At 44.0% G+C, this 15749-nt stretch overlaps 2 protein-coding genes across 3 annotated transcripts; one reads left to right on the top strand and one right to left on the bottom strand.

The window, feature by feature from the left end:
- Positions 1 to 857: 857 nt before the first annotated feature.
- Positions 858 to 6945, bottom strand: LOC133915490 (uncharacterized). Of its 2 annotated transcripts, XM_062358671.1 has the most exons (13): positions 6595 to 6945; positions 6434 to 6492; positions 6188 to 6268; positions 6022 to 6095; positions 5854 to 5936; positions 4915 to 5018; positions 4335 to 4474; positions 4215 to 4262; positions 4012 to 4064; positions 1719 to 1803; positions 1561 to 1627; positions 1356 to 1466; positions 858 to 1260 (listed from the first exon to the last, which is right to left on the bottom strand). In XM_062358671.1, the coding sequence occupies exons 1-13, from the start codon at positions 6888 to 6890 to the stop codon at positions 1208 to 1210; spliced, it is 1254 nt and encodes a 417-aa protein (XP_062214655.1). In that variant the 5' UTR covers positions 6891 to 6945; the 3' UTR covers positions 858 to 1207. The 2 variants fall into 2 exon arrangements, 1 of the variants encoding a protein (XP_062214655.1); XR_009909338.1 differs by lacking the exons at positions 858 to 1260; positions 1356 to 1466 and having other exon boundaries at positions 1719 to 2403.
- Positions 6946 to 12325: 5380 nt separating this feature from the next.
- On the top strand, positions 12326 to 15699 carry LOC133915492 (uncharacterized). Its single transcript, XM_062358672.1, has 9 exons — positions 12326 to 12523; positions 12631 to 12810; positions 12926 to 13023; positions 13740 to 13830; positions 13914 to 14117; positions 14216 to 14472; positions 14782 to 14872; positions 14954 to 15167; positions 15246 to 15699. The coding sequence occupies exons 1-9, from the start codon at positions 12404 to 12406 to the stop codon at positions 15458 to 15460; spliced, it is 1470 nt and encodes a 489-aa protein (XP_062214656.1). The 5' UTR covers positions 12326 to 12403; the 3' UTR covers positions 15461 to 15699.
- The last annotated feature ends 50 nt before the right edge of the window (positions 15700 to 15749 follow it).

Below are 15749 nucleotides of genomic sequence, written 5' to 3' on the forward strand. Positions count from 1 at the left end.
AATCTTTGGTGCATTCATTTCTACTAGCTGATGACGATCCATCCTGCCTAAGTCCCACACGCATTAACCCCACGTACGAGGTAGTTCCAGGACCAGCCCTCCGGCCGAATCTCAAAGGGAATCCCTCAGGATCTCTGCTCGCGGTGTTCATCCACCGACAGCGTCTGTCTAGGCTTTGAGCTCCTCTGGCGATGGCAGGGTGTTGGAGCGAAGCCGTGCACTGTCCCCATGCTGGACGGGAATGCGAGAGGCGCTGTCAATGTTAGGCTCGCCACAAGCAGCGGCGAGAGCCATCACTCTCTGCGGCATGGGGAGCGATCACGTTCCCGGCGCACCTCATGGCGTCCAACCACCTTGGAGGGGATTGTTACGTACCCAATCAATCCACAGTAAGTAACGAGAGATATATTGCTCAACACACTGGGATACAACAGTTCCACCATACAACTGAGAGAATTGGGGACTGATAATGGAGAAAGGTCAGTGGGTACAGAAGAATTAGAGGAAGAATTGGAGGTTAGAGCAGCAACAACAGGGATTGAGGAACAAGAAACAAGCAGTAGGGAGGAGCAGAGCCGGAGGAAGGAGTTTGTTTGTCGTCGAACCGGTCGTGGTAGAGCCGCCGGCATGCCATCCACGTCCCCAAGCCTCCACTGGTTATGGCTGTATTTTAATCTAATAAAAAGAGATTGTTTTGAGCTATTATTGCCACCGATTCTAAATCTATATTGTTCAAACTTCCAATATTATTTGTTCATTTGTTTGCAGCACTTATCTAGGGAGAACGAAGTTCCCAGAGAGAACCCACGAATTATTCTTGGGTCAGGACCAACTGCAGAGTGAGTTTATGCAATCAGATTCAATTGGTAACCTCATGACACAAATTTGCTGCCCCAAATAAGCCATAGATTACATATAAGTGTCAATGGAATATGGATACATTAGCTTAATGCGGCCGTGCACGAGAACAGCAATGTCTCCAAAAAGCCCATTGGCCCTTACTACATGTGATCCTGTTGCGCTGCTTTAAGTCTGCATTCATGGTGTGATGTACTGCTAAATGGCAACAAATATTGTGCACCCAGCCACAGTCTGTTACAATCACCATCTATTGCAATCTGATTGCAATTTCTAGCTTCGGCATCTATATAAAATCCAAAATCTTCACTTGTCCCTCAAATCGCAATGCTCAGGGTTTGATGAGGTTTCAAGCTTCTTGCGAGGTAGGAAACATCCAGACAGAGCAGCAGTTCTCATCACCTGAATGTGCAAAGGAAATTAGACAATGTAGCATCTGTCATTCAAGCATCGCAACTATGATTTGTGGGACGACATTTAAAGTCTACAACACACACCTGCCAAGTTCAACTCTTCTTCAAACTCGTCTTGCATGCCAAATCTTCTGTGCCCAGATGATGTTGCGGCAAAAGGAAGGTATGGATGAAAAGAGAACCCATTTACAGTATCTAAGATCAAGTATAAAAAATTAGAAAGGATATAATATAGAAATAAATACAGTCTGTAAACTCCTCTGGAAACAGAAGTTCAGGAGACACATACCAGCTGCTGCTTGGAAGGCTGTTAACCATTGACCACCTTGAAGGTCATATACATGGACCATGCCATCCTATCGAAACACAAAAAACCGGTTTCAGTGTTCACTGGTTCAAATTTCAAAATATAACTAAAATGAGAAAATGGAAGCAAGAGGAGTGCACCTGGCCACCAGTGGCTAAATGCCTACCACAAGGCTCAATGTCAAAATAAATTCTTTGATTAGTAGTATCAGCTGATCTGTACAACCTGATAATGGGAATCCAAAAAAAAGACATACAAGAAGCTTGCATAAAATCAGAACATAATTCTACTTCAAAAACCCCAACAAAATTGCACCAATAGTAGAACCGTTCTACTTATTAACTGATGATGTCCAATATACCGGATTGGTATAGACATTGAAAGATTGCTAGAGTAAGACGACCAATACATGGACAGGCTTGCTTCGAATTGTGAAGGCAAGGGGATGTTAGGAATAGCAACATGTATTCGATGATGGCCCCAATAGGGTAATATATAGAGTACATGAGAGAGTATATGGAAATGGTTCTAATAATCTATTCGTAAAGGATAAGGACTCTATATTCCTAACACCCCCTCAAATGCAAGGCGTATGCAATAGCGTTGCATTTGAAAGAGTGGATACTAAGTACTAAACTTACTCTTCAAAGACATCATAGAGTGGAGCCTTGGTAATCTTGTTGAATCAAGCCGAAGAAGTGTAAAGCGAAGCACATGGGTAGAGTCGTGATGATGAAAACAAAAGAACACCCTTGGTCAAGAATCACAACAGAGCGATGACGAGTAGCAAGACAACAAAAGTTGTCACTAAAGCTACGGAAAGACCTGGATGACACAGTTGCATCAATGGCGACGAGAAAATATTAGCTAAACAAAGATGAAATTTAGCTAACCACAAAAGAAATCGACTAATTGACGAAGGAATATGTGGACTCGCACGATATAGACGAAATAAAAGAGAGACGAAAACTTGGATGGACACATCAAAAAAACAAAGACTAAAGCTAGACGCAAAAGAAGCTAGCGGGATAGTACCAAAGCATAGCCTAGCGTAGCAGTAGTACCACACAACAAAGCAAAAACTAGTAGATTACCATACCTCAGCAAAATCCATATGGCAACCAACACAGCGTGTGGTGACAAGTGAGGACATAGAGCCCCCGATAGCGACACGAAGATCCGTGCCAAATGAAGACGATGGGATCCAAAAGGAGCATGAAGACCAACAGGAAGAGAGCAACCTTCATCCAAACGCGAGCATTAGCAGCAACGAATCTATTGAAAAACATAGCAGAGTAGCTACAAGCCGGCAAGACGGGGGGCTGATGGAGAGTGAGGCAGGAACAGGCAGCACAACGATCCAATTGAAGCCGGCATCAGCGGTAGGAGCAACTGTTTGTAGAGGCCCCCAGCTGCAACGCATGGAGGGTGACTTCGAGCGAAGGAGCGCAAACGGCAGAGGCGGTAGCGGAGCCAGCCGACAACAGTCGGGCAGATCCAGCCGAGGCCGAGTCAGGCGGGTGGAGGTTGCGGCCTGACGAGCCGAATTCAGCAAGGCGGCAAGCCACATCCGGCGAGGAGCAGTCGGATCGGGCGTCAGAGGAGCCCGACGGAGGAGCCGGTGGGTAGGCAAACCCGACTCCGAGTAGCGTCATAAGCGGCAGCGGCAATGCAAGAACAAGGCACGTGACGAGGCAGAGCCGGGCAGCGACGCGATGGACTACGACACCGACGTGGAGAGGCCCTGGCAGCAGCCAGGGGAGTTGACAGTGGATCCGACCGAGAGCTGAGCAGGGAGAGCTCCGACGGCAGCGAATCCAGCCAGGGGCGACGGGGAGAGCTCGAGCCGGTGATGTGGAGAAAAAGCCGACAGGAGAGAAGTCGACGGGCGGGTGGGCTAGATCGGAACAAGTTGTGGTATCCCAAAAGAAAATCTAGCTCTAATACCATATTAGGAATAACAACTTGTATTCAATGACAACCTCAATGGAGTGATATATAGAGTACATGAGAATACAGCGAAAGAACTCTAATAACCTATACGTAAAGGATAAGGACTATATTCCTAGCAAGCGATACATAAAATTTTACTGCAGTGAAAAGTAAGCTTAGTTCTCCACCTAATCATTTGAACTAATCCTCGCAACCACTTAAGTTTGCCATATGGAATGTGGATAAGTCAGCATTGAAAAATTAAACCATATCCGGACATAACACCCTATAACTGTTAGTGAAGAAACAGCTACAAGATCTGCCCAAATGATACATTAAGATATGAAAACAGATGAACATAGATTACTGACAGAAACAATAAAAATCTGAATGTGATCGCATCAGATAAGGCCTTGCACTTAACCTAAACATATCGAAATTTTCTAAGAAACACGTTGTTTTGTTAAGGGACAAATAGAATATTTGTCATAAAATACTTACTTGTAAACAATGTCCACAGTATTGCGAATATCCCAACATAATATGTATGGATCCTGCGGAAAATTTATAGACATTGATATCGTGAACATTAAGCGCCATCTTCACAAACCAAAAAGAATTGAGTAAATCTATGTAAGGTGCATATGAAACCCTGAACTGCTCAATAGTATGCCCAACTGATCAATTGTTGAGAAAACAGTTACCTTGCGCCCTCCAGTATACAAATAGTTCCCATCTTTTGAAAAAAGTACCTGATATTACCATCAATGTTATCTGCCGGTCATACAATAAGATCAAAATCTACATGGCTGCTCTTTCCTAACCTGTGTAACACCACCGAGCTGGCCATGTAAGACATACAAAGGCTCCATATTACTCTCTGCATACACAGCAGTTGTCTGGCTGTAAGAGCCAACAGCAAGCATCCCATTGTGTGGAGAGAAGGAAATTGAAGATATTATACCTGTCATGAAAATAAAGAGCTCAGAAGCACTTAAGATCAAGTTTGTTTCACTTCACAAGTCATACTGAAGAGAGCTTTTTCATCAATAACGCCAAAAGTGAGCTGAGATGAACCAATCAAGATCTCTATGCTTAGAGTTTGGTGCCAGGTTTTGTTGAGTGTGTGCATGCAACATGCTTTATAACACTGTTCCTAATTACAATTTTGCACTCCTGATAGTGCTCTAAAGGATAGTTATGCAGACATGCCATATAAGAAGCACAACAACAAACTCTGGTACAAAGTTATTTTGGTGGTTTCATTATGTGAAATAATATTGTTTCAAGAAAATTATGTGAAATACCATTTCAAGATTCCATTTTATTAGTATACTCCAACAAAATTGTAGGGTGCTTCAAAGCATACCAAGAACCAAACTTACAAATGGAATTTTCACTTACCAGTTGGTCCTTCACCTCCCTTAAGCAAAGAATACTGCTCAAAATCTCTACCAGGCCGATGAACATCAAATACTCTAATTGCTTTGTTGTATCCAGCAAAGAGCCTATAGAACAACACACCCTAATGAATAAAACAGTCATGAAGATTTCACTTCAGTTTGTATGTCTGGTAAGCAACTTGAATGGCTATTCCCAACCTGACAAGGAAGTTGACTCTAAAGGATAAGGCCTCGTTTGCCATTGCGGTGGCTTTTCAAAAGCATTCATTTATTTCTATTTTGGATATTGCAGTTAGTTGGGAGCATTTTTCATTAAGCTGTAACAGCAAAACCCTACTAAATAGTAAAGACTTTTCTAACTAATAACTAGATTTCAGAGCACACCGCAATATAGTACAACAACCGCAACAGACTCCAAGAAGGTAGGCCACTAAATTTCAAATAAATTCCACATATGCTATCTGAAGATTATCAAGTAAGATATTGATATGAATATTATCCAAAAAAAAGATAATGATATTGGTAAGAAACCATCAATATCTCATACTGAGGATAGAACTTAGGGCATGTTTGTTTGAGCTTCTGCTTTTGAGCTTTTCTAAAAAGCTGTGTTTTTGGCTTGACTGAAAAGCTGCTTTTGAAAATAGATTGTTAGCTGTTACAATAAATTTTTTGCTTCTTAAGACATAGCTTTTTAGAAAAGCGTCTCTCAGCGAGCTTCTCAGTTTTAGTTCATTTTCCTCAAAATCAGATTTCTACCTTCTCGAAAAACCACTCTCTAGAACCTTATTTGTTCTGTCTTCTAGCAGCTGCAAAACCAGAATCAGAAGCAGGAAACAAACAGGGCCTTAACAGAATCCCATGACTCTGCACAGTATGTTTTAGAAAATTTCCTTATGTAACATGAATCTAACATAGAGGCTGAGGACACTACACATACTTAGCTCCGGTAGAATTGAATGAAACTGAAAGTGCAGCCGTTATCTCATCCATGGCATCATATGCTCTGTAAGTGCACCGAAGCTGCAATTCCCCCAATTTATCTTCAGAAATGGAATAACCGATCAGCCATATACCAAACATAACAAGCAGGAGCAACCAGTTTTACCTCCCCAGTGGTGGCATCCCAGAGGTGTATCGGATGATCACGACTGGTGCTCGCAAATACACAGGTAGCTGGGTCTGCAAAACAAGACAACACAGTCGCATTCACCAACGAACCACAGGGAACAGAAATGACCATGAACATAGATTGGAAGCAATTCGTCACCCACCAGACACGGACATGTACGGGTACCAGCAGATGTCGTACACGGGTTCACCCTCGTTCACCTGGAGGTATGCGCCATAAGAATCTGCAGGTAAAATTCAGAAAGAAAACCACGGATCGGACGTAAATAAACCATTGTACAATTGAACCAATGAGATATAATCAAGGACAAGCAAAGTATTCAATTCAAGAATCATCAAGAAACATGCTCGCAATTGCAACAACAAATAACTAAAAATCGGAGGCGCACCTTCACCTCCGACGGCAGCACCGGCAATGTGCTCCGCAGCACCGTACGCGCCCTCCGGCCTGCCCAACAAAAAAGGAAAGGCCATAACTTCGCATCACGCTTCGCGCGCGAGAGAGAGCAGATCGGAAGGTAAGAGAAGATAAGAGCGGCGCGCGGCGTACAGGTAGAACAAGCGAAGAGAGTTGTCGTCGGAGTTGGTGAGGAAGGAGGAGCCGTCGGGCGACCACTCGACTCCCTTGAGGAAGTTCTCGCCGCCGCCGCCGCCAGCGGGATCGGTGGAGTGGAACTGGCGGGCGAAGTGGTAAAGCCGGCGAGGCGGGTGGTCGAAGCGGAGCTGCGGCCACGAGTACTCCGCCGCCGCTGCCGCCCTCTCCCCCTCCTCCTCCTCCTCCTCCGCCGCCGCAGCGTCGCTCTCCACGGCGTACAGGTTCGCGGTCGCTACCTCCGCCGCTGCCATCGCGCTCTCTCCCCTCCTCCGGCGAAGCAAGCGACCGGCGGCCTGGGGTTTCGAGGGGTTTGGGTCTCGTGCCCGTTTGGGCCGGGTATAAACGGAGTCGTGGTCCGGGCCCAAACTAAGTCACGCGCCTGGACCAAACGAAGCCATGCATGCACCTGGACCAAACGAAATAGTGGGCCGGGCCAAAGCGAGCCCAACCCCAACCCCACGTGCACGGTACCGGGTATACCTTATCAAATTTGGGTCGCTTACTACTTATCAAATTTGTTTCTCAACTATCTAATATTGATCGATGATAAAGAAATTGAGTCTTACAATTTTATATAATATATCATAAGAGAATAGACACTATAGGAATATATATGTATATGTCTCTTCTCGAAACAGTATAACATCAAATAAAAAAGAACGTTTTTCCTCTTCAGAAACACTAATTTAAAAAGAACATAATGATATTTCGGTACCAAGAAATAAAAAAATCGGTCATCTAGGACCCGTACCTAAAATACTACTAAAATTTCGGTCTTCTGATAATTTAGGTTGATTTTGAATAGTTTGGGCTCGGTTTTCGATGTCGAGTATTTTTGCCCACCCCTACGCTCCTTTCCTCTCAGCAAAAATACGAATTTATACAATATACCTGAGTGTATTTATTGAAATAGATAATATATTGGTGTATTCATAAATCTAGTATCTGTATTCGGCACACTGTGTGCCGAACGAAAAGAAAAGGTAAATCGTGACTTGACATGGCGTGACGGCACACGGTGTGCCGAAATACACTTTTTCGTACACCGTGTGCCGTCACGTCATGTCAGGTCACGCTTTGTTTTTTTCTTTTCGCTTTCACTTTTTTGCTTTATTCTCTCAACCGGCTGGTCGCTGCCTTTTCTCTCGGCCGGCTACTATAAATTGCCTTGTAGCGCGCATTCAGTCACCTACATTCGAGCGCGAGCAGAGCAGATCACCTGCATTCGAGCGCGAACAGAGCAGATTGTCTGCGTGAGCAGAGCAGCAGGTGAGCGCGAGCGCGAGCAGCATTTGAAGCAGCAGTCGAGCGCAAGCAGGTATAGTGCAGTAGCAGTCGAGCGTGAGCAGGAGTAGAGCAGCGGTGCGAGGAAAGGACAACCTTCCGTAATAGTAAGTACATAGATTATGTATATACTTAATATTTAGATTAGAAAATTTAATTAGAGTAAGTAGAGTATTTATTCCGTTCGAATATATTGGTTAAATGGTATTAAGTTGATAAAATAGAGTATGTATAATATTTGCATAATTTGTGATCTCGTAATAGTAATTATGATCTCGTAACATAATCTACTATAGTGTAACCGTAATTTTGATCCCACGATAGGCATGATAACCGGAGTTATGATAATATATGGGGCATAATTAGTTATTTATAGTACATACATCTAAGTAGTTATTTGCTCATTTATGTTTGTTTAGCAGAGACGCTATGACTATCCATATTTATTATAGAGAACGTCTCACTGTTTTGCATGGGAGACTCGTATCATTTCAGAACTGCCAGCACGTAGAGAGTACGGTTGAGCTACCTATTGATCTAGAAGGCTTAAAATCACATGTTATAAGCATTTTGCGTGTGAACTAGCAGTCTTACAATGATGTCCTAGAGGGTGTGCGGCCACGACTTGTGCAAACAGCTCGATCATTGTCCATACGTTGTTCGATTTGAGAAGGAACAATGCATGTGTTTTGTACTCACACAAGGTATTAGAGGAGAACTTTGAAATGGGAGTGTACGTAAACATAGTATCACAACTGGTGCAAAGGTGAAGCGGTGCCTCACGTGGGAGGATCAGACCATCATGTGATGCATGATAAGGAGGGAGGGCACTTCCGGTACAGAGGGACCTGAAGTGGACCATGGTGAGGTAGATGCAGGATGCATGGATGATGAAAGCCGGTGGTAGAGGGGATGAAGAAGGTGCTGACAACGATGACCCGGTGGGCCATGGTGGATGAGCCGATCAGGCTGGAGGATAGGTCATACAGTCCCCATCTCCGATAGCGTTGCCGACGACATGAGGCCTACAATGGGGTATTGGTGGATTCATGCCAGGCTGAGATAGACTCACCAGTAAGACCTTGATAACTACTCCCGGGGTGATCAGTGATCTTGACGTTCTCAGCGTCGACCTCGTGGAGTGGAATCCATGGCGTATATAACGAGTGGCCGAAATTACGACCAGAGGCCTCATCGCATCCTCTTATTTTCGTGACTCGAACTTATGGGTGACCAGATATTTCTTGTTGTACATGAATAATGTGGAAGTGTATTCTCTTGAGCGTGTACAGAGGCAGTTCGGTCACCGACAGTTAGTGCCAATACCTCCCCCACGAGACGTTGGTCGGGCGCACGAGTAAGTGTGTTATTGTATGTATCATTATTATGTTAGGTGATCCATGTTACGAAATTATAGCTGTTTATGTCACGTACAAGAGGAGCGCACAGGGGAACGCAGGCACGCATGACTGGTCGGAGATTAATGCGGAGCACATAAACAGGTGGATGGAGTCAGGCCCAGTGGATGTCGTCATTCCTGCGGGACAGTACGACGATGGCATGTACTAGGAGTACCTTTTGTGGTACCGTTCTCGCACACATGCCACCTTACTTAGCGCAAATGTACCACTGGCCCCCAGACCCTTCCCCGAGGATCGTGCCCATCTTCTTCATGTGGTGGTAAATAATATTGTACTTCTAACGATTTTTATTAGTTACACATCCGTATTACTGACATAACCCTCAACAAATACAGACCGAAGCGGGGTGCAAAATGCATACGCAGGCGGAACAAGCATGTGGGGAAGCAAGTGGGTCATCAATGAGGAGAGATCGGGACCCTCTCCGGGACTATATGAGGACGAGAGGGTCTCGTTTGTTGTCCGCAATACGTGGTCTAGGTGGTTGTGCCCCACGTTCGAGGGGGTACGACGTACCAGCCATGGACCCGCCCCGTGCCTCCCACAGCAGGCGCTCCTACAGTGCTCGTGAGGCACAATCACGGGAGACACCTTCATCTACGACCTATCATGCGACACGTTCTTGTGCTGAAGCCGAGGATTTCACAGAGGCTCCGGCTCCCGAGCAGTGTACACTGGATTCCCAGCCCCCTCAGTGGACACAACCTCCTCAAACTATGCAGACAACTTCACCAGTAGTATCAACTCATCACGAGGACGTCATTGACTGCACGCAGCAGACGCCAACCTGGAGAGGCACACAAGATTTTGACTAGGCTGCTGTATTGCAAGCAGACAGCTTCACAGAGCTACTGAGCGGCCAATACCCCCAATATACTTGATGAGACTTCAGCATTTTGGACTCTGTCGGAGCACGTACTACCGGCATCTACACTCCCGCATGAGGATCCTACATCATGGTACATACAGGGCCGAGTTAGCTGTTCTGGATACACGTTCGGTGGAGGTGCAACACCACACGACGAAGAAGATGACGAGCAATGGCACAGGTGGTAGGGGCCAGCACAGGGCGCTAGTATGAGGGTCACACACCCGCCAGATGCTTACACTCCTAGGGATTGTGTGCGGCGTCGTCGTCGTTAATGAGCCAGTGCAGTAGTTCCGTGCACTTTCACTTGTTACTGACACGTGTGTTATTCACTATATTGTGTACTCATATGTACTATGCCTTATGCATTGCAGTGTTAAATTAATTACATTTAATTTATATAATCTTTGTCAAATAATTAAGACACATAACTTATTTATGAGTTACTTATTAAGCATTTGTATATATCAATTACGATATTTCATACATGTTTAATGTTTATTAAATAACCAGCGATTCGTGCTTTGGTGCAAAGCAAAAATGTTGCAGTCAAAGATCAGTACATATATGGCAGGATATTCTAGTACTGGCTATCCATGGACATCTACAACGATAGATATAGCATTAAATGCCTCCTTGCAGGTTGTGCATGGAGGGAATGATGATCCCTTCAATGAGAGCAACCTAATCCAAGCTGTATCTAAATTGCATGCAAGACTACCCTGTTCCGCGTTCACCGTTTCACTCCTACATGTAACAACCGACGACCTTAGGATCCTCTTGCACGAGCGCCGCCAGATATACCTCAGGGTGTGCGAACTAGCTGACCATCATTCTGTGCTAGGTTTCTGTATGAGGCAAAGAAGGATGGCGATGTTGCCTGACTAGTATGCATCCCATATACAGGTTCGTCATTTTCTATTTGGTCACCCTACTTATCTTATTGTTATTGATTTGAATGCTCATCTTCTGCATTAGGCATTCCCAGAAGATGCAGAGTTGATCAATAAAGAAATCTCACACTTCTTGACGATGCATATGCTCTTCGGCAGAGGTGTGATACCTGGTTTGCGTAGAAGACGACGAAGATCACCGAACCTAAGGGGTACAATAGCGCCCTCTACTATTCTACCTGAAAATGACGACACCGATACGGACGATGATTTCATGCCATCAATGCATCGACGTTCCACCAGCCATACAGGAAAATGTTCAACGAACACTACAGGAGGACGTTCACGCACCACATCGACATGGTGTCCAACCAACAACGAAATAGGACGTGCTCCTACCGTGATACCTCAAGATGACGATGACGATGATTTCATGCCACCTCGCCCCTACCTCTGAGGCCTCCATCTCCGAAGGACCGTGATGACTGTGAAAATGATGTTGGATTTTCTTATACCCGTCCTTACAACTTATAACCACCATCTCGGAGACGACAACCATCTTACCCTGATAGCCTTAACTGGCACAACTGACATTCTTTCGCTAATTTACGTCGTCACTTTTCACCGCTATCTTGAGATGCTCAATTATACCAGGGTTAATGTTATACATGTTCAAACATACCTAAGTGTTAAGGCTGCCCATCGCTTTACAGACTACATGCTTTTTTTCTTATACAATTTGAAATGTACAGTTACATTAGCAAATAATTTCAAATTTTGTTGAAATTTGGTAATTACATGAAATGATAACACACCGCTACATCATTTTAAATTTTGTTGAAATTTACCAATAACATGAAGTGCCAACTCATCAGGATAAAATGATAGTTAAATTAGCAAATTGTTTCAAATTTAATTGAAAGTTGTCAATTACATGAAATAACAAAATACCGATATCAAATGACAGAAACGAACCGCAGCCGGCCACGACCACATTTGCCAATTATATAAAATAACAACACGCGAAAAAAACATATCAGGAAACAGGTATTTCGGCACACCTCGATACATCGTGTAAAAAATAGATTTTTAATACACCGTACGCCGAATACAGATGCTAGATTCGTGAATATATGAATATGTTGTCTATTTGAATAAATAGACTCAGTTATATGGTATAAATTCGTATTTTTCCCTCTCCTCTCCGATAGTAGGCATCGCTAGGCCACACTGGTGGTTGCAGTGTTAGATCCGTCCGCCCGAGCCAGAGGACTGAATGACCCCTACGCCACGCGCCAATGTCCGACGAGTCGCCGGCGCCGGTCGCCGCGGGGGCCGAGAACAGCCAGCCCGCAGAACAGGCGGCAGGCGGGTGGGGAGGGTGGGGCCTCTCCATCTTCTCCGAGATCTCCCGCAACGTGAGTAGCGCTCCGACCTGCCCGGCTTCGCACGTCGCGCGTTGGATTTTCTAGGTGAAAAAAAGTTAGGTTAGGGTTTTGATGTGGTTTCATGTGTCGTTGCGCAGGCGGTGGAGGTCGCCAAGAGCGCCATCGATGACATTCAGCAGCCGCCGGAGCAGGAGGCGGGACCCGGCGCCAGCGGCGGGGAGGAGAAAGAGAAGGAACCAGAGGGGGAGGAGGAGGAGCGCCGCAAGGCAGCGATGGAGAACCTAGAGAAGGCAAGCGAGGACTCCATCCTGGGCCAGGCGAGTACCACCTTGCCGGCCTCACTCGTTGGCTTCCTTCTGCTTGGCAATGCCGGTGATCGACGTTGGTGAATCGTTGGTTGTAATGTCTGTATGTCTGTGTGCGTTTCTGCAGGGGCTGAAGGTGTTTGATAACTCGGTGGAGAGCATCACGACCGGGACATGGCAAGCGCTCGGGAGTGCATGGAAGAGTGGCTCACTCTTTGTTCAAAAGTACTGCGCTTTTTATCTCTACTTCAATTTCTGCTGTTATGGCCCTCTGTGGATTGAACAGAAACATTTCAGTTCAGTGAATGGCATGCACACACCATATTACTTGGCCTGCATTACATGCAATAGTTGAAGCAACCTTTGAATAATCTAGATACTTGAAAATCTCCACCCAGTCTATTCCGTTGATCAAACTCTCAATTCTGGACCTATTCAGTTACATCTTACATGTGCACGCGTGAGATCGAAAAATTGCACCCCAGAAGGTTGATCATGTGCATATTCTTAGTTGTACGTTTTATGTGAAATGCTGCTGGTATTACAATGCCATTCCTTTCCAGTCGCAGTTTGAGTCTATGGGTATCTTTCCGAGTTGTGAGATTAAGCCTTGTATTCAGCTGCTCATGAAAAAGAACAACATAGCATTAACTAGCCGCTTTTATATATATAAAAAATAGTGATGGGATTCTGGAAACAAAATTTCCATCATAATCTTTTTGTGTTCTATTTTCTAGTAACTTTGCATTGGATCTTTTTGCAGTTTCAATTATCAACTATCAGTATCAGGTTAACCTTTTTGACATCCTACTAATGTTAGACGGTTAATAATGTGTTCAGTAACAACAAGCCCGCAAGTGACTCTCCTTTACTTTAAGAAGAAACATTTCTGTTGGATGTAGTTATTATCTCACTTGACTATAGCATGGTTACTTTCCTAGGTTGGAAAATTCAGCTTCAAGCCTGGCTGAAACCATTCAACAAGGAGAACTACCTTCCAAAGCATCTGGGATAGCACCAACCATTTTAGAGGTAACTAGGACTCGGTAATAGTACTTCTTCTACATATCTGTGAAATGAATATCGTTTTAATATGTAAAACTCAATAATCACAGGCAGGGAAGTCATTTACATCTAAAGGAATGGAAGTGCTTGAACGTGTTGGAAAAGAGACAATGGAGTTTATCATTGAAGAGACTGGTATGGAAGTTGATAAAGGTAGTACAGGTGAAGGTGACCAGAAGACAGAAGATGAGCAATTTGAAGAAGTCTCGTTTGACAGATGCTTCTATATTTATGGAGGACCTGATCAATTAGAGGTGCTGCTTTGTTTTCACAAGGTTATATGTATTTGGTTATCAATCTTTACCCTTTCTTTTCCTTAGTTGGTTGTGGTCTCTCTTTTTTCTTGTACTAGGAGCTGGAAGCACTATCAAGCCACTATGCATTGTTGTTCAATAGGAAGAAGGGAAAACTTAATGCTGAGAAGAAAATATATTATGATGCAAAGCTCAAAGAAATACAACAGATTTTTAGTCTTAGTACCAATGTTGAGGAAGATGGACCAGACTCTGACAAAGGGAAGAAGATTGAATCAGCTGCTACTGACGCTGATGCTGAGATGAAGATGTTAACTGAATCTAGTGTTAGCAAGGCTGCTAAGATGGCTGCTGGGTATGCATAACTCCACTCTGTAAATTCGAAACTAGTATATTGATACTTTTATTTAGTTTGTCAAGTAATGATGAAATTAATGAAATCATGCTCATTAATAGAGAGCCATTTTAGCATGTGACTTACTAGCAAGACAGCAAACATCTTAAGGAAATCCATATGTATATATTTAGAGAACAACCGTGTTCCATATATTGTCCATCGTTAAGCTCAGTCCTGCAAAGTGTCTTCTCATCCAAACTTCACTGTTGGTCATTCCTTTCATGAAAAGCTCCCGTGAAGCCGTGATTACATTTATCACATTTTCAGGTTCACCACTGCCTTGGGTGGGCTTTCTACAAATGAGATTATCAAACGAACTACTAATAGGCTAGAGACCATTCACTCAGAAGGTGTTCATGTATGTACATACTATACATTATCTGTCCATCGTTGCTCTTAAAACTGTCAATATTGCTTTGAAAAAATATTCTTCTTGCAGAAATTATCGGAGATGTGCTGCCTCGCAGTTTCTCAGCTTCTGGTGCTTGGGAAGTCAGTAATATCTGCTGCCAATAAATCAAAGAACGAAGATGATGAAAACGACTTTAAATTTGACTGGCCTGAAGATTCTATTTCAAAAGCTAAAATAATCCGATGGAAGGCGCAATCCATCTCTGTGGATATGGAAAAGGTCTCTACTAGTTTTGCTACAGGTAATGGTTCTCTCATGATTACTGTATGTCGGACGTGTAAACTTCAATTTTCACAAATACCAACTCATTTATCTGCAGGAATCTCGGATATTGCTGAAACTTATGCAGCAGCTATACAAAATGGTCTCGCTGACAAGCAGGATGATCTCCCAAATCAAAAATCGGTGCAGGAGAAGGCTAAATCCATATCCAACCTTCTGAATTCCGATCAGACTAGCGCTGTCAGCAAGCTACAAGACGCCCTGCAGTACCTGGCCTACGTCGTCGTTTGCACTTCCATGCCAAGTGTGTAATTGTGGAGCGCCTTCTTTCTGAACATTGCCGCTATTGTTAACCCTTTCTGTACATTTGCGTGCGCTTTCGCTTCAGGGTTGCTAGAATTAGGGCCTCAACCTACCGAGCCACTCTAGGTGTGTTTGTTGGTTGTCGTGTTTGTATTTTGTGTCTCATGACAAATTGTTGCTCTCTATTTTTCTCTGAGAACAATGAATTACTGATGTTTAATATACAAGTGAATTGAGATGTTCAATCATAGGCGATGGCTTACTGCTCAGTTCGGTTTGGATTCTGTTTATTTATGTT

This window comes from Phragmites australis, chromosome 4, assembly GCF_958298935.1.
Source record: "Phragmites australis chromosome 4, lpPhrAust1.1, whole genome shotgun sequence".
NCBI classification, from domain to species: domain Eukaryota; kingdom Viridiplantae; phylum Streptophyta; class Magnoliopsida; order Poales; family Poaceae; genus Phragmites; species Phragmites australis.